This window comes from Pongo abelii, chromosome 5, assembly GCF_028885655.2.
Source record: "Pongo abelii isolate AG06213 chromosome 5, NHGRI_mPonAbe1-v2.0_pri, whole genome shotgun sequence".
Lineage (NCBI taxonomy): Eukaryota > Metazoa > Chordata > Mammalia > Primates > Hominidae > Pongo > Pongo abelii.
In genome coordinates this window covers 35,559,124-35,586,435 of record NC_071990.2, presented here as the reverse complement: position 1 = coordinate 35,586,435, position 27,312 = coordinate 35,559,124, and the positions used below count along the sequence as shown (strand labels likewise).

General features: G+C 48.6%; 1 protein-coding gene across 1 annotated transcript; it reads right to left on the bottom strand.

The window, feature by feature from the left end:
- Nucleotides 1–1,651: 1,651 nt before the first annotated feature.
- DEF6 (DEF6 guanine nucleotide exchange factor) lies at nt 1,652–27,312 on the bottom strand. Its single transcript, XM_003776817.4, has 11 exons — nt 25,438–27,312; nt 13,616–13,756; nt 12,778–12,963; nt 10,889–11,125; nt 10,655–10,801; nt 5,413–5,521; nt 4,941–5,239; nt 3,727–3,893; nt 3,400–3,598; nt 2,440–2,530; nt 1,652–2,236 (listed from the first exon to the last, which is right to left on the bottom strand). The coding sequence occupies exons 1-11, from the start codon at nt 25,792–25,794 to the stop codon at nt 2,013–2,015; spliced, it is 2,157 nt and encodes a 718-aa protein (XP_003776865.4). The 5' UTR covers nt 25,795–27,312; the 3' UTR covers nt 1,652–2,012.

Sequence of the window (27,312 nt, the reverse complement as noted above, 5' to 3'; positions counted from 1 at the left end):
CTCCAGAGGTTGAGACAGGAGAATCGTCTGAACCTGGGAGGTGGAGGTTGCAGTGAACCAAGATCAGGCACTGCGCTCCAGCCTGGAGACTGATCAGGCACAGTCTCCAGCCTGGAGACTCGGTTTCAAAAAATCAGATAGCACATAAACTCCAGGAAGGCAGGGACTCTGTTTTTGTTCTGTACAATATAGCCAGAAGCTGGCATATAATAAGAGCTTAATAAACATTTGTTGAATGAGGGCAGAGTGCATTGGCTCCTGCCTATAATCTCAGCACTTTGGGAAGCTGAGTTGGGAAAACTGCTTGAGCCCGGGAGTTGGAGGCCAGCCGAGTTTTGTAGAGACCCTGTCTCTTGTAGGGACCTGGAAAATGAATGAACTTGAATTTCAGCTACTCTATAACTTTTTAGCTTTGTGACACCTGAATTATTCACTTCAGAATTTATTCATTCATCTATGTATTTGACAAATATTTGTTGCATGCCTTCTAAGAGCCAATCACCATGGCTCTTAGTTCAAGAAGATATGTCCCTGCCCATGAGGAGCTCAAGCATTTAGTTATGAAGGCTGTTACAAGGATGGGTGAAAGGAAGTCAGTGTGAGGCCTAGAGGGAGCTGCAAGTAGCTCTATAAGGCAGAGGCATAGGAGGCCCTCCTGGGACAGATCACCATGGGCCTCATCTGCCACATATGGGAAAGTGAATTTAAATATCAAAACTCTAGGATACCACCAAGGGACTGGAAATTGGGAAGAGTGAAGGACAAATCTGCATTTTAGAAATCCTATCCAGGTGGCAATGGGGAGAGGGGTTGACAAGGAGACCTGGTTACTGCTCTTATTTAGTTGGGAAGTGACAAGAGCCGAATAAGGCAGTAGCCATGACAGACATGGCCTCAAAAGTGTGGATCTGAGAGTAACCAAGGAAGTCCAATCATTTGGACTTGGTGAGATGGGCAAGACGGAGGAGGAGTTAAAGGTTAACAACCAAGTAGAAAACACAAAGGCCTCAGCCATGGCAGTAGCCATGGGGATGGAAAAGGAGGGACAGATAGGAGAGTAGGAAGGAGAGAGTCTATTGGATTTGATGGTGGGGTTTGGATGAGGAGGCTGAGAGAGAGGACATGAATCTTCCTAAATACCCAGATCTCTCTCTTGGGTAACAAGGTCAGCGAGTCAGAGATGATGGGAACAAAAGCAAGTCTGAAAGGCTTTGGGAAAGTTACCAAATCTCCCTGAACCTCAATTCATCCATTTGTAAAATGCCAATGGTGATTTCCAGCTCTAAGAGTTGTCATGAGAATTAAATAACCTGGAAAACTGCAGTAGACACTCAGTGAACACTTTTGGCTGATACTAATAATGGTGCTCGCTCATGTGCCAAACACTTAATCCTCATATAACCCTATATGGTAAGTACAGTCATTATCTCTATTTTACCAACGTGGGAACTGAAACGCAGATATATAAAGAAAATTGACCAAAGCCAATAAGTTAGTAAGTAGCAAAGCCAGGTTCAGAACCCAGGCAGTCTAGCTGCAGGGTCTTTCTTAACCACTTTATTATACTTTTACTGCTCTTTGGAACCTATAACTGGGCTTGAGGGAGGAAGGGAGGAAATGGCAGGAGAGATGGACAGACCTGAGCCAATAATTCATTCTAAGAGCAGTTTTTATTTAGAAATGTGCTTCCACAACTTGGTGGCCACCTGGGGGCAGGTAGCCCCGGCTTGCTTGTTCACTCTTTCCTAGCCCAGGGATCGGGTCCTTGGGTCTAAAGCACAGGGCCAATTTCTCAAGGATCAACATCCCAGACAGCCCCCATGGTCTGAGGCTTGGAGCTGGTATGAAGGGTGAACGAGGTTCCATCCTGGACTGTTTATGGTTGGAGGGCCTGGGCCCCTGGCACCAGGACCTCAGCTCCCTCTCCTAGTAAGAGCTGGGATCACCCACAGGCCAGCTGTGGCCAGGTCCTGGTGGATATGACATTGGGAAGAACAAGGGGCTAGGAGAGGCTAATTTTCTGGTGCTGGATCCAGTTTATCTTCCTGAGGGGTGGAAGCCGGGGCAGGAGCCTCATCCCCACCATTGAGGGACTTCTGCTGCTCATTGCTGTTGGGCGAGGGGGTCCTGTTGCCCTGGGATCCCCAGCGGGTCAGGCGCTTTAGGGAGGAGTCACGGCGGGCAAGCAGAGGGGGCTGGAAGCCTGAGAAGGAGCTGCTGGTGACCGGACGCTTATCTGGCAGAGAGAAGGCAGGCAAGTAAGGAGAAAGGCATGCAAAGGTGACAGGCGAGGGGCCTTGCCTCAGCCCTCAGAGGAGAGAGGCGCCTCCTGACTGCCAGTCCTGCCTTTGCTGGCACTGGGAGATCTGGAGGTAACCCTTTCTCCCTCCTTTCTCCCTCCCAGCTCCAGGGAAAGCTCCAGAGTCTATTCCTTCTCACCTCCAGGCTCAATTGGATGCATGAGCCGGTTCATCTGGACATTCCAGTGTTTCACGTTGGTGCTGGCCTGGCGCAGTTTTCTCTGGGCAGCCTGTGGGGGCAGGGCCAGTGGGGAGTGATCAGAACCATCATCCATGGCATGGAGTCTTGATCTTTTCAGGTTTGCAGGCTGCTTAAAATCTGACCAAGACTACTGATCATCTCCCCAGAGAAAAACCATGTATGCTCATAGAGTTATTAATACATAGACGAATAGAGTTTGCCTCCAATTTCATGGGACTCATGGACTTCCAAAAGATAAAATGTAACCATAATAATAGTTTCCGTTTATTGAGCAGCTAAGATGTGCTAAGCATATTTATTATCTTATTTAACTTCCAGAGCAGAAGTTAACAACAAAAAAGTTCAAAACAGGTTAAGTGACTTGCCCAGGGATACACTTGAGCTCTAAGCCACTGCACTACACCACCTTTCCAGGACCTAATCCAAGAACCTCTCTGTTCAACATTTCACGGAGCCATTAGCAGTGGTTGTGAGGTGGGGGGGATCATGGAGGAACTTTCCCTTTCTATGTTACATATTTCTGTGTTTGAATTTATGGAGATTCAGGCTCCAAGGAGTAGAGCCAAAGTACAAGGATAGCAAGACAGGGGCTTGGAAGGGTAGAAGGAAAAATTTTTGCCCAGATTAATAATGTGAACAAAGATAGCAGCAAATGTTTCTTCAGCACTTACTACATACTAAATATCATGTATCATCTCATTTAATCTTCATAATAACGCTATTACCAGTTTCCTTTCCCAGGTGAGAGACTAACTCCAAGAAGTTTGGGAATTTGTCCAAAGTCACACAGCCAACGGCTGCTAGGGCCAGGGTTTGAGGGAAGGCAGCCTGGCTCCAGAGCCTGTGCCCTAATGAGCTTACCCTGCCAGCTCCACCCCATCCCACCCCAGGCCTCACCTCCACATCCTCGTCAGCCCTCTGCCGGTTCTGCCGCACCTCCTCCAGCTGCTGCTGGGCCTGCTGCAGGGAGCGGCTCTGCTGTGCCATCTCCTGCTGCAGCTCTTCCTTCTCCTGCTGTGCCCGTTCGATGTAGCGCTCCTGCTCCTCCTTCAGCTGCATCAACTGCTTCAGCTTCTCTTCCTCCTCTTCCAGCAGTCTGCCGAGTGAGTGTGTACTGTGTAGTCTCTAGTGCCAAGGCACCTTGCAGGTGCGCAGCAAGCAGGAAAACTGGGGTGGGTTCCAGGAGGGGTGGTGAGAGAACCAGAAGAGATTCCTCAGGCCTACCTGGTCTGAGCGAGTCGAACAGATTCCTCATCTCGCCGAGCTTTCACCTCCAGTTGGAGGGCCTCCTGCAACCGCTGCTGCATCTCCTCCAGCTCCTTGATGCGCTGCCGCTGCCGGGCAGCCTCCTCCTCCTTCAGCTCCATCTCAGCCTGCATGGAGGCCCGGGCCTGTGGAGGGGGTAGGTGGTGGACCAAGAACCAGGTCAAAAGGGGCACGTGGAGGCGGAGGAGGAGGGGGTGGGCATGTTGCTAAGCTGCCTAGGGGTGAGGGTCTGGGGAACTCCTTCATGTTGGGGTTTCCTGATCTGACCCCTTTCTGAGAGCCTGACTGGAACAGATAATGGTCGGTGAACAGATGCCACGTGGGAGAAACGGGCTCAAGTTATTCCCTTCCTAGTACCAACCTTAATCATAATTATATAACATGTAATTAAACATTATATAATTAAATAAGATAAAAATATAGTCATCTCCTTCCTAGCACTAACTTAATAATTATTATAATATATAATCATATGTTATAATCATGGCTGATGCTAGGAAGGAGGTGACTATAACTACAATTATTACAACAAAAAGTTACTGGACACTACAAGTGTTTCCTCATTTAATCCTCACCGTACCTCTGTGAGCAAAGTTCTATTAGCATTAGCATTTTACTGATAAGGCTCAGTAAAATGAGCTTGCCTGGGATCACGGGGCTCGTAAGAAGCAGAGCTAGGATTGAATCTACGTGTTTCTGACTCCAGATTCAGGTTTCTTAAATCCTAAATCTAATTGCCTCTGCACGCCTAGTCCGCCTCCATACGCGTCCCGCTTGCCTCTCAAACTGGTTTCACTGTAAACTCAGTTGAAGTCTAGTCCAAACTTGGTCCAATCTAATCCCCAATCACACGGTCTTCAACGGCTCCTTCTGCCCAAGCCCCAACCCACAGCCAAGGTCTCCGAACCAGGCCCCATCCATCCACGGGCTCGGACTTCGCCCCACACCCCTTTCTTAGCCCCAGGTTCTGCCCCTGGCGGAAGCCCCATCCCAAATCTCTCTTTCAAACCCGCGTACTCTGTCCCAACAATCCCTCATTCCAAGCTCCACCCCAGTGCACGCCCCTCAACCCAGGAGCTCCGCCCTCTGCCCAGGCCCCGCCCCCGGCGCTCAGCTCCTGGCCAGCCTCCCAGCCCACCGGTCCCGTCCCCGGCGCCGGGAGCTAACCCCACCTGCTCCGCCTCGCGCAGTTGGCCCTCGAGAGCCTGCTGCAGCTCGCGGTGCTGGCTGTGGCGCCGTTCCTCCTCCTCCTGCAGCAGCCGCTCGGCCTGCCGCTGCGCCTCCTGCAGCAGCTCCAGCTCCTGAAGCTTTCGCTCCTTCTCCTCCTGCAGCTGCTGCAGCCGCAGCAGCTCCTCCTCCTTGGCCGCCCGGCGCCGCTCCCGCTGCTCCCGCTGCTCGCGCCGTTTCTGCTTCAGGTCCTTGTGCAGGGACGTCTTCCCCTCGGCCTGCAGCCGGATCGCCATCTGGATGGCTGCCGAAGAGCGGGAGCGGGTCAGTAGGATCCTCGCACACGGCCCGAAAAGGGCCTTAGGAGTTTCCCGAGTCCACTCTCCAACCTCCCGCTGGACAAAGTATTATCACCCCCTTTTCACAGATGAGGCGCCTAAGGACCACCCAGACCCAAGCCACCTAGCGAGCACTCACCAGCTGTCCACTCCTGGCGCTGGCGCGTGTCTGAGGCGCTCATCTCATACGTGCGGGTGGCTGTCTTCACACAGAACATGCAGCGCTTTCCGTCGCGGTCTGGCAGCACCTGGGACAGGGTAGGTGGCCGCAGCCAGGCTGGCCTCACTGGGTCAGGGCCACACCTGCCCCAAGGGTGCTCCAGCTTAAGCCCCTAGCCCTCCTGGCTATCTTCCCTGGGGACCCCACTCTGCCAGGAGCCTGCATGGCTTGCATCATAAGTTATGGGGGACTTATGTCCCCACAACTCTGTAGCCTTTGCTCTTTGAAGGCTAGGAGGGTGCGTTTCCATCTCGTTATTATTCCATGGGGCCCAGTACATAATCGCCACTCAGTGTTTATGCAGATCACGCTTGAACACTGCCAGTAACAGGGTCCTCACTATCCATGACAACTCAGTTCCACATAGCCCTGCTTGTTAAGAGTTCATTCATTCATTCCGCAGATGTTTTTGGAGTGCCTACTGAGCGCCACTCACTGCTCCAGGGGTTGGGATACTAAGGTGTGCCTAACAGACCAAATCTCTGCCTCCATTAAGTTTACATTCTGTGGAAAATAATAGCTACCACATTCTAGAGTCTGTACTAGTGTTTTATATGCATCATTATCTTCACTCCACCTATACAGCTTTGCCAGGCAGGCATTATTAGCTCCACTTTACAGAGAAAGAAACTGAGGCACTAAGAGCTCCAGGATTGTCCACCTCACACTGTTAGTCTGTTAGTGATGAGGCTTGGACTTCTGCATAGATCCGTGCTCCTTTCCACAGTAACATCTTATGTGACAAAATTAGACAGATCCTAGGATGGCTATGATAATTTTTTAAAAGGAAAAACAACAACTGTTGGTAAGGAAATGGAGAAACTGGGATCCTCACACACTGTTAGGGATATTATCAAGCCTTAAAAAGGAATGAAATTCTGATATATTTGACAACATAGATGAAGCCTGAAAACATTTCTAAGTGAAAGAAACCAGACACAAGGGGACAAATATTGTATGATTCTATTTATGGAAGATACCTAGAAAAGGCAAATTCATGGAGACAGAAAGCAGAGTAGAGGATACTAGGAGCTGGGGTCAGGGAGTATGAGGAGTTATTGCTTGGTGGGTACAGAGTTTCTGTTTGGTGTGATGAAAAAGTTTTGGAAATAGATAGTGGTGATGGTTGTACAATATTGTAAGTATAGATCTTTCACCATGATCAGATAGGATTCATCCCAGGGGTGCAAGGATGGTTCAACATGCACAAATCAATATGCATGACACATCATAGTAACAGAACCAAGAGCAAAAACCATATGATCATTTCAATAGACCCTGAAAAAGCTTTCTAAAAAAATTCAACATTGTGTTATAAAAGCCCTAAAAAAATTAGGTATAGAAGGAACATACCTTAAAATAATAAAAGCTATCTATGACAAACTCACAGCTAACATTGTAATAAATGGAGAAAAATTGAAAGCCTTTCCTCTAAGATCTGGAACAAGACAAGGATGCCCACTTTTACCACTTTTATTCAATGTAATATTGGGAGTTCTGGCAAGAGCAATTAGGCAAGAGAAGGAAATGAAGGGCATCCAAACTGGAAATGAAGAAGTCAAATTAGCCTTGTTTGCAGATGGCATGGTCTTATACTTAGAAAAATCTAAAGACTCCATGGGGTGTGGTGGCTTACACTTGTAATCCTAACACTTTGGGAAGCTGAGGTGGTTGGATTGCTTGAGGCCGGGAGTTCGACACCAGCCTGGGCAATACAGTGAGATCCTGTCTCTCTCTTAAAAAAAAAAAAAAAAAAAAAAAGGCCGGGCACAGTGGCTTATACCTGTAATCCCAGCACTTTGGGAGGCCGAGGTGGGCGGATCATCTGAGGTCAGGAGTTTGAGACCATCCTGGCCAACATGGTGAAACGCTTTCTCTACTGAAAATACCAAAAAAAAAAAAAAAAAAATTAGCCGGGTGTGGTGGCAGGTGCCTGTAATCCCAGCTAACTCAGGAGGCTGAGGCAGGAGAATCACTTGAACCCGGGAGGCGGGGGTTGCAGTGAGCCGAGATCGTGCCATTGCACTCCAGCCTGGGCGATAAAAGCAAGACTCCTCCTCCTTAAAAAAAAAAAAAAAAAAAAAAAAGGGACTCCAACAAAAAACCGTTAGAGTTGATGAATGAATTCAGTAAAGTTGCAGGATAATTCAACATACAAAACCCAGTAGCATTTGTATACGCTAACAACAAACAATCTGAAAAAGAAGTCGAGTGCAATCCCATTTCCAGTAGCTACAAAGAATGTAAAATACCTAACAATCAACGTAACCAAAGTGAAAGATCTATACAAGAAAAACTATAAAACTGATGAAATAAATTGAAGAGGATGCAAAAAAATGGAAAGATATCCCATGCTCATGTATTGAAAGAATTAATATTGTTAAAATAACAATATTACCCAAAGCAATTTATAGATTTGGTGCAATCTCTGTCAAAATAGCAAAGGTATTCTTCATAGATATAGAAAAAAAATCCTAAAATTTATACGGAACTACAAAAGACCTCAAATAGCCAAAGTAAGCCTGAGTAAAAAGAACAAAGCTGGAGGCATCACATTTCCTGACTTCAAAATACACTACAAACTGGCCACAGTGGTACACACCTATAGCCCCAGCTATTCAGGAGGCTGAAGCAAGAGGATCCCATGAGCCCAAGGAGACTGAGGCTGCAGTGACCTATGATCATACCACTGCACTCCAGCCTGGACACCAGAGAAAGACCCTGTCTCTAAAATAAAACAAAAAGACAAAATGTAGTGCAAAGCTATAGTAACCAAATCAGCGTAGTACTGGCATAAAAAGAGACACAAAGACCAATGGAACAGAATAGATAACCTAGATATAAATCCATGCATTTACAGAGAACTTATTTTTGACAAAGGTGCCAAGAACACACAGTGGGGAAAGAACAGTCCTTTCAATAAATGGTTCTGGGAAAACTAAATAACCATATGCAGATGAATGAAACTAGACCCCTATCTCTCACCATCTAAAAAAATCAAATAAAAGTGGATTAAATATTTAAACATAAGACCTGAAACTATGAAACTACTAGAAGAAAACATTGGAGAAATATTCCAGGACATTGGTCTGGGCAAAGAGATTTTTTGTGGAAGACCTCAAAAGCACAGGCAACCAAACCAAAAATAGAAAAATGGGATTATGTCAAGCTAAAAAGCTTCAGGACAGCCATGGAAACAATCAACAAAGTGAAGAGACAACCCACAGAATAGGAGAAAATATTTGCAAACTATCAATCTGACAAGGGATTAATAACCAGAATATATGAGGAGCTCAAACAACTCTATAACAAAAAAACAAACAATCCAGTTTAAAAATGGGCAAAAGATCTGAATAGATATTTCTCAAAAGAAGACATACAAATGGCCAACAGAGATATGAAAAAATGCTCAATGTCACTAATCATCAGAGAAAAGCAAATCAAAGTTAAATGAGATATCATTTCACCCCAGTTAAAATGGCTTTTTACAAAAAAAAAAAGAGAACATCTTTTTTTTTTTTTTTTTTTTGAGATAGAGTTTCACTCCTGTCACCCAGGCTGAAGTGCAATGGTGCAATCTTGACTCACTGCAACCTCCATCTCCAGGTTCAAGCGATTCTCCTGCCTCAGCCTCCTGAGTAGATGGGATTACAGGTGCCCACCACCACACCCGGCTGATTTTTGTATTTTTAGTAGAGATAGGGTCTCACCATGTTGGCCAGGCTGGTCTCAAACTCCCAACCTCAGGTGATCCACCCGCCTCAGCCTCCCAAAGTGCTGGGATTACAGGCATGAGCCACTGCACCTGGCCAAGAATATCTTTTCTGTAAAAAGATGCTGGAGAAGATGTGGAGAAAGGGGAACCCTGATAAACTGTTAGTGGGAATATAAATTAGTACAGCCACTATGGAAAACTGTATGAAGGTTCCTCAAAAAACTAAAAATAGAACTATCATATGATCTAGAAGTTCCACTGCTGGGTATATATCTAAAAGAAAGTAAATCAATATATTGAAGAGATATCTGCCTTCCCATGTTTACTGCAGAGCTATTCATAATGGCCAAAATATGAAATCAGCCTAAGTGCCCAGAAGTGGATAAATAGATTAAGAAAATGTGATATATATAATATTATTTAGCCATAAAAAGAATGAAATCTTGTCATTTGCAACAACATAGATGGCACCATAGGTCATTTTGTTAAGTGAATAAGCCAAGCACAGAAAAACAACTATCGCATATTCTCACTTATATGTGGGAGCTAAAAAAGTGGATCACATGAAGATAGAGAGTATATTAGTGGTTACCAGAGGCCAGGAAGTGTGGGGGGAGGATAAAGAGAGGTTGATGAATGGGTATAAACTTACAGTTTGATAGGAAAAATAAGACCTAGGATTCAATAGATCAGTAGGGTGGCCACAGTTTACAATAATCTATTATATATTTCAAAATAGAAGAGAATAATTTGAATGTTTCTAGCATAAAGAAATATTTAAGGTAAAGGATACCTAATGTCATGATTTGATTTTTATAAAATATATGAATGTATTAAATTATCACATGTACCCTGAAAATATGTACGTTATATATCAAAAGAATTTTTTAATTTCATGAATGTATTTAATGCCACTGAATTGTACACTTAAAATAGTTAAAATGGCAAGTTTCATGTCACACACACATATATACATATTATTTAAAATAGTAAAGACGCTTGTGTTTTAAGCCTCTAAAATAGTAATGAACACAAGGGAGGAAACAAAAGGGGAAGACAGAGGAGAGGGGTGTGGAGGGAGAATAGGGAAGTATAGAGTTGCTAAAGGGAATGGAATATGGGTGAAGAAGAAAAACCTTTAAAAGAGATTTTTAGAAAGATTTGCTGTGTAGTATAGATATAAGCCACTTCCTCTGAAACCTTGAGCAAATTCCATATTATTCACCAATTACTTTGGTGCTTGAGTTGCAGTTTTAGTTTTAAGTGCTGACATGGATGAGAATGGCCTTGAGGCATCCAGATATATTTGGGTCACACTAATCTAAGCAGGAATTTGTGTCACTATGGCTTTTGTCCATTTGCCCCTCTCCTGAACCCCTTGTCTTCTCATGCCCCTGAGGAAACTCTGGGCCCTGAGGTGTCCTCCACCCCCATCCTGCCCCTCACCTCCACGCAGCAGTGTGCATCCAGCGGGATAATGCCCCTTTTCTCTTTGCACTCTTCACTCCCAAAGTAGCAGAGGCAGCTGGGCTGCAGCTGGAACCAGCGTTCGGCCCAGTTCCTTCTCAGGTGCCCTCGCTTCCACAGGTAGCCCTGCCAGCCGGAGTTACGTCAGAGGCTTCCCAGGCCCCCCTTTGCCCTGCATCTTGTGTGCTTCCCCTAGTTCCCAGCTTGGCTGACCTGCTTCAGGACATCTTGGATGAGCTCCTGGTAGACCTCGTGGATGGCCATGCTGAGGGTGTCCCGGCCCACGCCCCGCAGGCAGCGGCCCGAATTGAAGAGCTCCAGAAACTGCCAGACGCTGAGCCCCTCAGTGGTCTGGGCCACCTGGGCCTCCTGGGCCAGAAGCTCCTCCAGCTCACCCAAGCTCACCTCCAAGCTCATGCTGCTGAGTACCTTTTTCAGCAGGTATTCCACCTGGAGCAGGAGAAGGAAGGCCTGGTAGCTGCAGCAGGCGGTGTTGCCAGCACCAACACCAGGGAGTGCTCTATCTGGCTCCCAGAGCTTGGGCAGAGGGAAACGGGACAGAGCGTTGAGGGGGCCAGAGGATCGAATGCTATGGAGACCAGGGAAAAGACCTGGGAGAGGATCCTGGAGCCCCAACCCCAACTCAGGTTTTCTCTCCCCCTCCACAACCTCCAGTCCCACTCCTTCCTGTCTTAAGGGCAAGGTGAAGGGGACCTGAGATCTGGGGTCCAGGAAGAGGCAATAAATCACAGAAAGTGTCAAGGGAGTGCAAAGGCCCTCTCATCCAATCACTCACTTTGCAGATGACCAAAAAAAAGCCCAAAGGGGGAAGTGACTGGCTCTAAGTCACACAGCAAACTGGGGGCAGCCAGAACCCGATTCTGATCTCCTGAATCCCACTCAGGTCCTTATTCCAAGCCCCAATCCCCAACCCTGGGGATCTTTCCCTTATGGGAGGGGAAGGGGATTTGGGGTAGGGGAGTGAGGAGTAGAGGTAAGCTGAGCAGGGACAGGAAACCTGTTACAGAGGAACCGGAAGTGGTGGCTGGGGTACATCCTGCTGCAGTTGTTAACTCTGTATGTTGATCACAGAAGCAAGCAACCTCCTGGCCTCCGAGACGCCACCTTGCCCTGACTGGCAGGGGTCTAACAAGGGCAGCCAGCCAAGTGTACGTGCAGATGGACACATGTCCCTCACCTGCCCCAGCAGCTTTTCGGGACATTCTGTTTAGGGCTTTCTGGGGGCCCCTGGGTCTTGTTTGGGCATTTAGTAGAGGGCACTGGTTCAGGGCTCAGGTGGTTCCCTTCCTCACCCTTCCCACAAACAGAAGCCAGGACAAATGTGAGTGGAGCTTGACATGCTAGGGCTTCTTGTAAGTACAGAGGCCCCCTCTCCTGTAAACCCCACTCTAAAGACCTAAAGTCACCCTGGCATCTCCATAGCCACCAAGAGGACTAAAGGGTCACAAGGCCAAATGGGCAGGGGAGGGAAGTGAGGATAAGAGGGAGGGTATAGGTGGATGGGATGGGAAAAATGCCTTCCCTGGCTTCACCCAGGAGTGAGGAGGTAGGGACCAGATTCCTGGCCTTTTCTCCCAGGATGCCCTATCCCTGGGTCTCTTAGCTGAGTCTGTCCTGGCTTTCCAGAAGAAAGGCAGAAAGGGAAAATCTGGAACCAGAGTAACATCCTGTCTCAGAAAGGTCTCCCTTTGCCTTGTAAAGCAACCTTCCTGTCCTGGAAGAAGTGGCAAAAGGTAAAGGAAAAAAAAGCACCCTTCCTAGATTGCCAGTAATGCTCAGTAATGCATCTGGCATTTAGACCTCTGTGTAAACAGAATTTGCAGATCATTTTCCTGCAGTGAGGACCAGCAGAACCCTCATGAAAGTGTAATTTCAGTTTTCCTGGAAGAAGGCACAATTACTCTGACACAGGCAGTTCTAGGCATCTGGAGACAGCTGGGTGAGGACAGATACCAGCATGGGAAGATGGTGAAGAAAGAAAGGGGATATGGGAAGGTACCAAAGGTGGTTTGGTCTCATTCATGGTTTTGCTTAGGTCTGGTCCCAAGTGATTCAGTCCCTGGGGCTGCCATCACCCTCACCTCATCAGGAACCATGATCAGAGGGTACTTGTCCTCAGACAGGAAGTTGAAGAGGCACCAGAGGCGGAAGGCATCCTGATTGGAGAGCATACTGTTCCCGTTGCTATCTGCCCGATAGTTCTTCTTGGCCGTCAGGGTCCAGCACAGCTCATCAAAGTGCTCTTTAACAAAAGCCCCCTCCTCCACCTGCCACCAGGGCTGCAAATCAGCTGGCTGCATATCCCAGCTCTACCACGACACTAGGCTCCAGCTGGGTTTCTTGGGTTCATCTATGCCCCTGCTCCCGACCTGGCCAAGTCCAGGGCCCTAACTCAAGGGATCCCTGAGCTGATTAGCAGGTAATTAGCTGGTTCCAACCACTCCACCCCCAACAACACACCCACACCCACCCAGGCCCCCTGACAACCGAGTAACTCTAGTCTTTCAGCCCAGAGGAGAAAGGAGGAGAAACCCAGCAGGAAACTAAGAGCCAAGAACCTGGAAAGACAGTGACAAATTGGAGGAGTTGGGGGGGGAGTTCAGGGGGACAGTCTGGGAAGGGTGGAGATCCCTGAAAGCTGGAGGAGGGCCGCGCAGGGATTCGGTGGAAGGTTATGGGTAGGGTGGGGCCCACCTCATTAGAGATGAGTGAGGGACATTGAAGGTGAATTGAGGGGGACAGGAAGGGGGCAGGTGGCTGGGATGTGAGGGACATGATGGGACAGCAGGCACGGACAGAGCAGGCAGAAGTAGGAGTTTATGGCAGGGGCAAAGAGTTGGAATGGCAAGGTATTAGGCTGCTGGCCAGGCTGGAGAAGTGGGGAGAGGTTACAGATGCTCCCTACAAGCTGGGACCCACCTTGTCCAGAATGTACTTGTTGAGGTAGGGCATGTATCCCTGGCTGGACACAGGACCGTCATCATCATCTCGGAAGTGTTCCTCCAGGGCCACGGGGTCATGGGGGATGTGCAGGACCGTGTACAGGTTGTGGGACAGCACCTGGGATAGAGTAGAATGGCAGTGTGTCTTTCTGCACCCCAACCAAAACTAGGCCAGAGGACTGCTCCCCACCTCTCTGCTTGTCCTCACCCCATCCTTGCTGAGTTCTCTACACACACTGTTCAGTTCAGTAATAACTAAAACTTATATACTATGTGCCAAGCACTGAGCTAAAGTACTTTACGTATCATTTGCTTAACCACCATAACAACTACTCATATACCCATTTTACAGATGAAAACTCCTGCAGCCCTGAGATATTTCTCACCCAAGGTCACAGCTGGCAGAACTGGAATTCAAACCCATGCAGTTATACTCTTAGCCACTTCATTAGGTATTGGTGTCCTCTTTCTACAGACAGGGAGACTGAGGCTCAAGGGATTCAGTAACTTTCCAAAAGACCCACAGTGAACAAGAGCTTGGAGTTCAAATCCATCTCCATCAGATTCCAAAGCCCAAGTGCTTCCCACAATGCTGGACAGTTTGCGGGGTTTGCAGGGACTTAGTCTGCCACCCCAGGGCAGAAGCTGCCAATTTGTCATGGTTTCCATCAAAGACTCAGTGTCCTGGCTGCAGTGTGCCTATCACCTAAGCGTGTCTGCTCTGGGAGAGGAGAGGACTCAAAGAAGGGTCATGAAAAATGGTCCGTGACATGGAGAGGGCAAGGCTTAGAAGGGATAGTGGTCATAATGGTGTGTAGGGGAAATGTGGGTTTGTTGAACAAATCCATGATATTAGAATAAAGGGGTTGAAATCTGAAATCTGGTGAAAATAAAATCGGCTTGGGGTAATTCTATTATAGCACTTGTCACAAGCAGTGTGAATGATTAAAAAGTCACTAGTTACTATTGCACACTTACCATACGCCGGTCACTGTAGGAGGTGGTTTTTTTAATTAAAACTTTTATTTCATTATTATTATTTTTTTTGAGATAGAGTCTCACTCTATCACCCAGGCTGGAGTGCAGTGGCATGATCTCAGCTCACTACAACCTCCACCTCCTGGGTTCAAGCGATTCCCCTGCCTCAGCATCCTAAGTAGCTGGGATTACAGGCACCTGCTATCACATTCAGCTAATTTTTATATTTTTAGTAGAGACAGGGTTTCACCATGTTGGCCAGGCTGGCCTTGAACTCCTGACCTCAGGCGATCCGCCCACCTCGGCCTTCCAAAGTGCTGGGATTACAGGCCTGAGGCACCATGCCTGGCCAAAACTTTTTTTTTTTTTTTGGTAGAGACAGAGGTCTGGATATGTTGCCCAGGCTGGCCTTGAACTGCTGGCCTCAAGTGATCCTCACACCTGGACCTTCCAAAGTGCTGGGATTTCAGGCATGAGCCACTACACCCAGTCAAAGTGCTTTTTATACCCCATTTCTAGTCTTCACAATCACCTATATACACAAATATTATTAAGCCTGTTTTTCAGGTGAAGACACAGCAGTTTGGAAATTTTAAGAGTAAATGGCAGAGCTGAGGTTGAAACTAAATGTGCCTGGTTCACAGGTTGCCTTCCTACTAGAATACTGATGTCAAGCCTCCCTCCTCCGTTGGATTGTGAACTCTGGAGACAAGGTCTCTGTTCATCTTTATGTCCCTCAGCATCTATGTCCTCTTCTGTACATCAAGTACAATCAATACATGCTATATTTAAGGGCTTCTTCCACCACCAGCAGTTCACCTTGGAATCAGTTCCTCGGAGGCAGGAGCTGGCACTGTCTCAGAGATGGTGTGTGTGCCAAGCCTTCATTTTATTCTCTTTTCAGAGATGAGGGGGAGAAAGTATTGAGACTTTGCCTCAGTGTCCTCCTGGGGCTCAGTTTTCCTTGGCAAACTGAGAAGTGGGAGATCCCAGGAAGGAGTATTTCCTTTTTTTCCCTCATTTCCCTCTGGGCAGCTATCCCTGGAGTTTTTGGTTATGTGAGCCAATAAATCTCCTCTCCCTTAAGCCATTTGAGTTTGCTTTTTATCACTAATTCCAGGAAAGTCTTGCCTAACACATCTGTGGTCATAGAATACCAATCCCCACTCTAAGGGATGCCACTGGCTCAATGCCTAGCACTTAAAACCCAGGGTGACCACCTCAAGAGAATAATGCCAACATCCACTGACCACTTCTGAAGTGACAAGTGTTCAAGTTTTATATATTCTCATCTGCTGTCTCTTGGCTTCTTTTCAAACTACCCATGTCCTTATCTTTTTTTTTTTTTTTTTTGAGACGCAGTCTCAATCTGCCACCCAGGCTAGAGTGCAGTGGCGCAGTCTTGGCTCACTGCAACCTCCGCCTCCCAGGTTCATGTGATTCTCCTGCCTCAGCCTCCTGAGTAGCTGGGATTACAGACGCGTGCCACTATGCTCGGCTAATTTTTGTATTTTTAGTAGAGATGGAATTTCGCTATGTTGGCCAGGCTGGTCTCAAACTCCTGACCTCAGGAGATCTGCCCGCCTCAGCCTCCCAAAGTGCTGGGATTACAGGGCGTGAGCCACTGCGCCCGGCCACCCCAGCATTTCTAATCATCCAACCCACAGACACTCATGGGAGAGATACATTACAAGAATGCTCATTAAGCATTGTTTATAGTATGAAAAACTGGAGACAAACTGAGGCTTTTCCAGTAGGAAACAGGTATACCATGTCAGGGACCACGGCATGCAGTTGAAAAGATTTCACTTTTCCCACTTGTGTGCTCGTGGGCAAATGTTTAATTCTCCAACACCTTAGTCTCCCCCTCTGTGAGGATAATGATAGGGTCTGCTCCAAAGGCTGTTTTGAGTGAAGAGTACCTGGTGCATAGTGCACTGCTTAATAAAAGTTGTGGGTGATCTTTATTATGTTTGTATGAACAGACATTGAAAGATACGCATGCTACACTGGCATGTAAAAAAAGCAAGCTACAGAATGAAATGTTTGTCAAATACATGTGCAAAGATTAGGTCAAATTATATGAAACCAGTATTTTAGTAGGTCAAAACAATCAAGTGTCAGAAATTTCATACGGTTCAACCTGTTTATTTGTATACAGAAAGAATCTAGAAGACTCACAAACTGTTAACAGTGATCACCCCTCCAGAGTGAGGGGAGGAACTTTCATCTTTTTCTTCTTTTTTAAGACAGAATTTCACTCTTGTTGCCCAGGCTGCAGTGCTATGGCACAATCTCGGCTCACCACAACCTCCGCCTCTCAGATTCAGGTGATTCTCCAGCCTCAGCCTCCCGAGGAGCTGAGATTACAGGCACCCGCCACCACGCCTGGCTAATTTTTGTATTTTTAGTAGAGACAGGGTTTTGCCATGTTGACCAGGCTGGTCTCGAACTCCTGACCTCAGATGTTCCGCCCGCCTCGGCCTCCCAAAGTGCTGGGGTTACAGGCATGAGCCACCGCGCCCGGCCAACATTATATTCTTCTTTACTTCAACATTTTTTTTGGGCCGGGTGCAGTGGCTCATGCCTGTAATCCCAGCACTTTGGGAGGCCGAGGCAGGTGGATCACCTGAGGTGAGGAATTCGAGACCCACCTGACCAACATGTTGAAACCCTGTCTCTACTAAAAATACAAAAAATTAGCTGGGCATTGCAGCAGGCGCCTGTAATCCCAGCTACTTGGGAGGCTGAGGCAGGAGAATCACTTAAACCCAGGAAGCAGAGGTTGCAGTGAGCCGAGATTGTGCCATTGCACCCCAGCCTGGGCAACAAGAGTGAAACTCCATCTAAAAATTAAAAAAACAAAAACAAAAACAAAAAATTTGGCCAGGCGCAGTGGCTCACACCTGTAATCCCAGCACTTTGGGAGGCCCAGGTGGGCGGATCACTTGAGGTCAGGAGTTCAAGACCAGCCTGGCCAGCATGGCGAAATCTCACCTCTACTAAAAATACAAAAATTAGCTGGGTGTGATGGCAGGCGGCTGTAATCCCAGTTACGGGGAGGCTGAGGCAGGAGAATTGCTTGAACCTGGGAGGTGGAGGTTGCGGTAAGCCAGGAAGGATAGTGCCACTGCACTCCAGCCTTGGTGGCAGAGTGAGACTCTGTCACACACACATACATACACACACACACCCCCACAAAAAAAAATTACCACTAACATGTTTTAATTTTACAATAAATTCATTTTTATTTTTGTTTATTTATTTAGAGACAGGGTCTTGCTCTGTTGCCTAAGCTGGGGTGCAGTGTCACGATTTCTGCTCACTGCAGCTTCTGCCTCCCAGGCTCAAGCGATCCTCCCACTTCAACCTCCCGAGTAACTGGGACTACAGGTGTGTGTCACCATGCTCAGCTAAGTTAAAAAAATTTTTTTGCAATACCAAAATTAGCCGGGTGTGGCGGCACACTCCTGTAGTCCCAGCTACTCAGGAGGCTCAGGTGGGAGAATTGCTCAAGCCCAGGAAGTCAAAGCTGCAGTGAGCTGAGATCATGCTACTGAACTCCAGCCTGAGTGACAGATCCAGACCCTGTCTGAAAAAAAAAAAAAAAAATTTTTTTTTTTTTCAGAGATGAGTTCCCATTATATTGCCCAGGCCATGGTGGCTCATACCTGTAATCCCAACGCTTTAGGAGGCCGAGGCAGGAAGAGCCCTCCTGGCTCAAGCAATCCTCCTGCCTCGGCCTCCTAAAGCGTTGGGATTACAGGTATGAGCTACAACAGCACAGCCCTGAATTTCTTCATTAACATATTCTTCTGTGTGTTTTCTTTTTTTAAACCAGGAGCATATATTGTCTTTAGGATAAAATTTAAAACAATAGGGATGAAAAAGAGTGCCATTAACCACAGTTATTAATTTGCCCTATTAAGTTGCTCTATAATAATATTCTTTTGCTGTTCACTGTTTGTGTGAGCATTTCTGGGTGTTCTACATTCCTTAAGGGCAGCAATGACTCTAATCTCAACCTTGACTCCAAAGATAGTATAATGTCTCTCATTCACTGAATGTTTCTGACTGACTCCTAAAGTCTAACTTAAATGCTCCAATGGTTTCCCATAATTTTCAAAGTAAAAGTTCAAGTCCTTCCACAGGTCTCCAGGCCCCATGTGACCTGGCCTGCTGCACCTTCTCTGACCTCATCCCTCGTGTTTACTTGCCTCCAGCCACTCTGCCTCCTTAATGTTCCTCCAGCAGGTCAGGCATATCCTTGCCCAAGGGCCTTTGCACTTACTGTTCCTGCACCCTGGAATATTTCTCTCCAGGTCACTGCATGGCTCAAACCCTTTCCTCCTCCCTGTTTTTACTTAGATGTTACCTTCTCAAGGAATATACATTCCCTGACCAGGTGGAATATCCTCTGATCACCTTATTTTTTGAGACTGGGTCTCGCTCTGTTGCCCAGGCTGGAGTGTAGTGGCACAATCACAGCTCACTGCAGCCTCGACTGCCCTGGGCTCAGGTGATCTTCCCACCTCTGCCTCCTGAGTAGCTGGAACTGTAGGCGTGCGCCATCACACCTGGCTAATTTTTATGTGTATGTGTGTGTGTGTGTTTTCTTTTTTTTGCAATGGAGTTTTGCTCTTGTGCCCAGGCTGGAGTGCAATGGTGTGATCTCAGTTCCCTGCAACCTCTGCCTCCCGGGTTCACGCGATTCTCCTGCCTCAGCCTCCTGAGTAGCTGGGATTACAGGTGCCTGCCACCAACGTCCAGCTAATTTTTCTATTTTTAGTAGAGATGGGGTTTCAACATGTTGGCCAGGCTGGTCTCGAACTCCTGACCTAGGTGATCCACCCGCCTCGGCCTCCCAAAGTGCTGGGATTACAGGCAAGAGCCACCGTGCTGGGCCTAATTTTTCTATCTTTTGTAGGGACGGGCTTTCACTATGTTGCCCAGGTTGGTCTTGAATTCCTGGGCCGACGCGATCCACCCACCTCAGCCTCCCAAAGTGCTGAGATTACAGGTGTGAGCTACCCTGCCCGGCCTGATCACCTTATTTAAACCTGTAACCCAATCCTGCCTGACCTCCATGATCCTTACCCATTTCTGCTTTATTTTCTTCCATGTCACGTATCATCTTTCATCATATTGTACATTTCATTTAGTTTATTATCTGCCTCCTCTGACTAGAATGTCAGCACCACAAGGGTAGAAACGTTTGTGTTTTTTTTCACCGTGGTATCACGGGGCCTGGCACCTAATGGATGCTCAATAAGTATCTCTTGAATGAACTTAAACACTTCATGGGAAGAAGCAGACAAAATACAAAAGCCAGACAGAGATTGATTAAATCCCACTGAGCATATTAACCTTACTGGGCTTCAGTTTTCAACTCTCTGAAAAGAGAGTCCTAGGAGAGGACCTATGAATGCCCTCCCCGCCCCAGGACAGAACCTGCCACATAACAGCACAGTTATTTGAGCTTAGTTCTGTCGCCCTGTACTGTCCCTAAGACCTGCACCTCACCTGCACTTTTGCCATTGGATTCTGAAGAGCCCAGGGCAGAGACTCTGACCCCCGCGAGCTGTCAGATATTAGGACAAGGAAGAATTAAATGCCCAGACACTCAGGGCCTCTCTCCAGAGAGCTGGGCCAACCTCAGACTGTCAGCTTCCTGCGCCTGGGTGCGGTAGGGGTTGGGGGTGGAGAGAGGGTGTGACTAGGGGAGTGGTCATGCTGGAAAGGAAATGGCAGTGACGGAGGAGTTGTGAGCAGGAGCTCACTTGCAGATCTCCATCAATCATCAGCCCTGGATCAGGGCACTCTCATTATCCTCATTTTACAGATGAGGAAATCAAGGCTGAGAGAGAGGAAGCATCTTGCCCAAGGTCTGACTCCAAAGCCCTGCTCTTGATCTCTACAGTGCACTGGCCCTGGCTGAGCACCACAATCACCCAGGGAGCTGGTGAAACTGAAACACGCCCGCCCAGCCCAGAGCTACTGACTCAGAGTTTCCAGGGGTGGGGTTCAGGTGTATTTTTCACAAGCTGCCATTCGGGTTTCCTCAGAGAGGACTCCCACAGTCTCCACAAACCCAGGGAGCCCCTGGCCTCTGAGTTGGCAGTCACTGACCTTTGAGATGCTTCATCTATTCACTCTTTCCTCTGGAGGCATGTAGGGGAGTAGTTCTCCTCTCAGGACTTGGGGGATCCTATAAAACTCAAGTGTGGGGATTGGGGATCCTAAAAACTCAAGTGTGGGTATCAGGTCCATGTTGGCAACAGTCAGCAAGAACTGATTCTGTAGTTTCCAGCCTTCAGGATCCCCACGGTTTGGGAATCCATAGAAGCACCCAGCAATGATTTCAGAAAGAATTCTCTCCTAAACTGACTTTTTTTTTTTTTTTTTTTAAGAAAGAATCTTGCTCTATTGCCCAGGCTGGAATGCGGTGGTGTAACCATGGCTCACTGCAGCCTTGACCTCTCGGGCTCAAGCGATCCTTCCACCTCAGCCTCCAGAGTAGCAGGGACCATAGGCATGCACCATCATGCCTAATTTTTTCATTTTTTGTAGAGTTGGGGTCTTGCTATGTTGCCAGGGCTGGTCTCAAACTCCTGGACTCAAGTGATTCTTTTGCCATGGCCTCCCAAAGTGCTGGGATTACAGGTGTGAGCCACCTTGCCCAGCAAGGTCTTTAAATGAATCTAAGTTCCAAGTGATCCTTTTAAAAGACACAGATCCAGCCAGGTGCAGTAGCTCACGCCTGTAATCCCAGCACTTTGGGAGGCCAAGGCAGGTGGATCACCTGAGGTCAGGAGTTCAAGACCAGCCTGGCCAACATGGCGAAACCCCAGCTCTACTAAAAATACAAAAATTAGCTGGGCGTGGTGGTGGGCACCTGTGATTCCCCTACTTGGGAGGCTGAGGCAGGAGAATCACTTGAACCTGGGAGGTGGAGGTTGCAGTGAGCTGAGATCACGCCACCATACTCCAACCTGGGTGACAGAGCAAGACTCTGTCTCACAAAAAAAAAAAAAAAAAAAAGACACAGCTCCTTTTAAGAGTTACCGAATGTATTCTAGTGGGTTACTAGAAAAGCGTAACTACTATCATGGAGGAACAATGGAAATTTTAAAAGGTGGGAATCTTTGGATTAGCTGTGTCACCTGCTGAGAGCAAGAAGGGGCTGTAGGGGTTGGGTATGGGCATCAAAGGAGACAGAGGTCCAGTTAAGGGAAAGGAGAGGCTGCACCACAGACAATTTTACCTACTTGAGGTACAGAATTTATTCTTTAGTTTTGTAGGCTGGCTGGACAGCTTGGTGATCAACCCCCTGGTTTATAGATGAGAAACTGAAGATGGACAGCGACTTGCTTAATGTCACCCAGATGGGGAGCAGTACGGATCCAAGCCTGTGTGGTTCTGAGTCAAGTGCTCTGCACATCATTAAATCATCCTCCTCTCCCTACCCACAAATCCTAGCCTGGGGAGACCAGTAGCACACAGGGGTCAGGACAAAGCTGATGATCCTAGCCAGCCAGCAGGTTTTCGGACTGGAGCTGTCCTTAACTTTTCCTCCACTAAGGAGAAGGTGGTTGTCCCTCTCCAGAGGAGGCAAAACCTGAAGCTCATTGATTCTCAGTGGGCAAGAGTCTCACTCTGGGCTCCAGGACTGCCCTGAATGTCAGCTGGAGGTGCAGGAGACTGCAAGGCCCCTGTCTACCCTCCCTCCCTTCCCCCAGCTCCTGCCAGTCAAGGAGGAAGTGGTAGGCCTGGTGCCTCCTAAAGATCCTCATCAAACCAGAGACACACTGCTCCATCTACATACCCCTTCACCCCACTGCCTGATAGTCAGGGGGGAAGGAGGCCAAATTATCAGCTGATCCTCCACTAGTCCTAAAATCAAAACTGCTCCCCTGGGGAAGAGGGTGTGTTCAGTAGGACACATATCATTCCCAAGGGCTCCCCTCTCTACACCCCTCTGTCAGGATGGCTACCTTCTAAAGGTTTTTAGAGGTGGTTCTGGGAACCTTGCAAAAACTCACAGCCCTCAACTCCTGGGAGGTTTGTGTTCAACCTAAATCCATCCTGGGCAGAAGTGCCGTTCCTATTGGTTTACTTTATCTGTTCTCAACCCAACTGGATGAAGCCATTGTACTTTCTACAAGAATTCAAAGAGAGGAAGAAGTATCTGCTTTTTCCCTCAAGCCTTCTCTTTTCCAGGAGAAACAACCCTACTCCTTGGGCTTTTCTCAGAGGACGTGCTGTTCTTCCTCCTACCCTCTGGCCTCATCATGGGTTTGCCCAAGACAGCCACTGGGAGCCCCTCTACCAACACATTAGGGGAGAAGTGGCAAATGTCACGCACTGACACATCTTGCCCTGGGCTAGTGCAGGTCTCTTGCCAGGTTCCAACCCAGGACCCTAAGGCTAGGGATGGTTTTAGTAACCAGCCCAGTGAGGTGGCTCAAGACTATAATTCCAGCTACTCAGGAGGCAGAAGCCAGAGGATCACTTGAGGCCAGAAGTCTGAAACCAGGCGGGGCAACATAATGAGACTCAGGCTCTAAAAAATAAAAAATAAAAAAATTAGCCAGGCGTGGTGGCACGTGTCTGTAGTCCCAGCTACTCAGGAGGCTGAAGTAGGAAGATCGCTTGAACCCAGGAGTTTGAGGCTGTCGTGAGCTATGACTGCACCACTGCACTCCAGCCTGAGTGATAGAGCAAGATCTCATCTCTAAAACAACAAAAAAACAGATTGACTCCAAGGTCTTTTCTCTCATCCCCAAGTCTTTTCAGGGTAGAGGTGGGCCCTGCTTGTATAACTCTCTCGTCTGCTTCCTCCTTTGCCTTTTCACCACTTCTCCATTACTCCTTTGCTTTGCTGGAATCCCCGCCCCCCGACACTATCACTACTTCCTCCCCTTCCAACATTCACTATTATGGGCTTGAAAGGAGCCCTGCCATTTCTGCCCCACCCCCACTTGGCCCCTGAGACTCCCACTGTTAGCCCAGGTTTCCAGAGTGGACAAGTTTTCTGTCAAGTAGGAGTGAACTCTATCATTGATCCTGTGTGACCAGAGATATTGCTGGCAATAGGTTCAATATGAGCTGTGATGAGGTACAGACATTGGACAGTTCAAGCATGCAAGCTCTCCATGGAGTATTTCCCTAGAAACACGCAACCTGTGGAGGTGAGGGAGTGGGTACTGGCCCTTTTAGAGGGCAAGACAGAGGCTCAAGCTAGGAGGCTTTACTGGCTGATGGCACCAGGAAAAGGGGAGCCACTTAAAGTCTGTACCTTCCATGTGAAAGGCAGAGAGAGCCTGGAGAGGTCTCAGGGGCCACAGGTAATACAGAGGTGGAAAACGTTACCCTGGAAGCAAAAAGCCAGGGGGGCTGGTATTGTCTGGCAGGATATTAAAGGGGCAGGGTGGGAGGTAGGGGTGGGACACAGAGTTTGCAGAAATGGATTTTGGATGATCGACTTTTTTCCATTTATACTGAGGACCCAACCAAATGACATGATCTGCAATACAAGAGATTTAAATAGGATGTAAGGAAGAAACTGCCTGTTAGGAGGTTCTCCCCAGGTGACAAAAGATAGTAGTGGGCTCTCCTTCCTGGGGGAGTGAAATCATCTATTAGATGCTCACAAATCCAGGTAAGGAATTTAACACAGGACCAGTTTGGGATATTCAAGTTCCTCGCGTCCAAGTTCAGTAAAGTAGGGGGTTGGAATGGTGGTGGGGCACAATAACTATTCTGTCCCATTCATCTCTCAGGTATCCAGCACCCTCTACCTTGGTCATTAAGAATGGAGGTTTCCTTGAGACCGCACGTCTCCTTTGGAGGATGGGGCAGGGAGACACCAGGAGTTTAGTGCCTAGCCACATGCCAGGCACAGAGCCTCACGAGGGGCACTCAAGTATTTGCAGAGTGAATGAAGGCACCCCATGACAGGTCCTAGAGAGCTGAGGCCTACCTTGCTCCTTTCCCCCAGTGTTCGCTGATTCTAGTGGCTGAGGGCCTTGCTTCCTCCCGTCTAACTAGGGTAGGGAAGGCAGCACTAATGGAGGACTAGAGGAAGAGAGAGAAAAACTCCTCGGCCTCCCAGAAATTGTCTAGGCCAGATGATTGACTTCAGGACAATCATTGATTGTGATTTTCCTGGGCTTAGATTCTACCCCTTCCTTACCTGAGGTCTCAAGGCCTAAGGTAAGTTTCCCAACCTGATATGTGTGGTGGATGGGGGGGTGAGCTGCTTAGCAGTATAATAGGGTCCTCAGTCCTCACCCACTCCGCAGCTCTGTCCCACCTGGCGGGCAGGGTTAGACAGGCCAGACAGGTTTGGGACTGGGGGCGGCCCCTTTATGCCTCTCTCAGCTCCAGAGGAAATGACTGCCAAGTACTGGTTAACTGTTTCTCTTGAAAGTCAGGAGGAAGCAGCAAGAAAGAGCACACTGCGTGCCCAAGCATGACTCTGTGGAGGTGTGTGTGCTCATCACACGGAGTCTGGGATGTGGCCTGGCTCCTGGCCCTCAGAACCCCATAATGGCTCTCAGAACCTCCTGGCCTCCAGTTGTGGGGCCCAGTTCTGCGCAAGGTTTCTGCACACACTTCACTAGGTCTCTGGAGGGTGGGCAGCGGCATCTACCAGGCTACGTTGGCCCAGTTACCCAGGACCAGCCCCCCGACCCCAGGCCTGGGACGCTGGATGGCTGGGTGCCCCTGGAGTGGCACAGTGTCCACACCTGGCTCCCAGGCGGCAGGGGCTGGTGTGGTGCATCTGCCGTCCTCCCCCGGGTCCCGGGTGCCCCTCACCTTGAGCTGGGACTTGGAGACTTTGCCACTCTTCTCCACGTCCAGCGCGGTAAAGGCGTACCAGATGGACTTGAGCAGTTCCTTGCGCAGGGCCATGGCTGAGGCGCCCGCCCGGCTGGGGGCGGCTCTGACACTAAGATCCGGTTTCAGGAAATGCAAACGGCTGCAGAGACCGCAGAGGTGCCGTGGTGGAGCGAGAGCTCCACCTGCCTGCGCACTCCGTGAGGCTCTGTGCTGTCGAAGACCCTGCCTGTTGCTCTGGCAGTGCTCAGAGGCTCCACTCCCTGCATGGTTACTGGGGACCAACTCTCTGAGAGTGGGAACCCTCATTCTGTATCCACGTGGCTCCCGGAGCATGTGAGGCCCTTTTAGAAGCCTCCTCAGCCCCGGAGCCTTCTGGAGCCTTCCGGGGCTCCCAGAGGCAGCTTGCTGAGGGAAAAAGCAAACTCATCCTGATATTGGAGTAGACAGACTAAAGGTCCAGTCCTAGTTCCACATAGGAGGCCTTGGGTAAGTTACTTAACCTCCTTGAGAAGTTTCCTCATTTGTAAAGCAGGAAAAATGCCTCCGTGTTGTAAGAATGTCTGAGAATGGACGTAAAGCACACAGTAGGCTCTGGGTAGAGCTTTTGGTGCTACTTAATATTACCACGGTGGTGGGACTCCATCCAAGTGGAAGGAAACAAAGGCAACATCACAAAGCTGGAGAAGGAAATGGGCCAGGGCACCTCTCCAGGTCAGGATGTGGCACTTGACTTGCTGGCTCCCTATCCCCTCAGCACTGGCTCTAAATGGTACTCAGAGCACTGCCCACTCTAGCCCCAGTGGCCCTGAAGACACTGGAAACTTTCTGAAACACTTGGGGGTGAGCCTTGTGGCGCACCTCAACTTTAAGGGTCCCAGCAGCAGCAGGCTTGGGATTCAGGGCCCTCCATGTCAGTGCTTCCATTTCTCCAGATCCAGTGTCCAAAAGGACTGGGACACACCCACACCAGGAATGGTGGTCACAGATGTTGAAGACATCTGCTCAGGCCAATTCTAAGACACCTCCCCCTACCCCCCAAACCAAATAAAAATCCCTCCAAGTAAGGTGCTGGGAATACCTCCTGCCTGGAAGCATGCCCCTGCCCCTCTCTTCCCAAGGAGCTGGTGGCAAGAGGAAATGGGAGCTTTCTAGGCATCCTAGGAGAGGATGCCTGGATCAGAGGAGGGGGTTCCAATCCTAGGAGGCAAGAAGGGGTTGGGGCATATCCATCACAGCAGAGAGAGAAAAAGAGGCACCTCCAATCCCTGCAATGTTCCTGTCTAGGCAGAGTCAAACCCAGAGCTTCTTCCCATCAAGTGCCTTCCCCTGTATCCCTTCCTCCCGCCGGAGCTGATCTGGTCTCACCAACTCACTTTTCAGTGGGGTCTGATTGTGGCTTTGAAATCCCACAGCACAGTCCTAGATACCTAGGTGGGCACCCCCAGAGCTGGGTAACAGAGCCAAGACTTCAGCTCCAGAGGCATCAGACTCTGCTCCTTGAATCTCAGTAACCTTGGCAAAGGTGCCCCCCAAGCCTCACTCTAACCTGGGGCTTTGCCCTCTTGGAGAAGCTGTGTGATTTGGGGGTAGCTGGGTTGGAGGGGCTCTGACTACATTCCACAAGAAAAGGCAGGAAAAGAGTTCCCCCAGCTCAATCACATGAGGCCTGAGATTCAGCCAGAGCCTGGAAGCAGCGGTCACCCTGGTCCTGTTTGGCTACCCTGGAGCCCACCTGCTCAGCTGTGGGCAAGAAGCCACCAGCAGCTCCTCAGGGCTTTATCTTATACTGGGCTTCCTTCCCACCTGTGTCCCTGGCAGGCCAGCCCCACCACTCTGGCACCAAGGCTGAGT

What these genes read in the sequence shown, in the direction of transcription:
- DEF6 (XM_003776817.4), bottom strand. Translation starts at nt 25,794, where the DNA reads ATGCTCCGGGAGCCACGTGGATACAGAATGAGGGTTCCCACTCTCAGA. An exon ending in ATGCACACTGCTGCGTGGAG is followed by an intron (nt 5,522 to 10,654) that starts GTGAGGGGCAGG and finishes ACCCTGTCCCAG; the next exon opens with GTGCTGCCAGACCGCGACGG. An exon ending in GCATCCAATTGAGCCTGGAG is followed by an intron (nt 2,237 to 2,439) that starts GTGAGAAGGAAT and finishes TCTCTCTGCCAG; the next exon opens with ATAAGCGTCCGGTCACCAGC.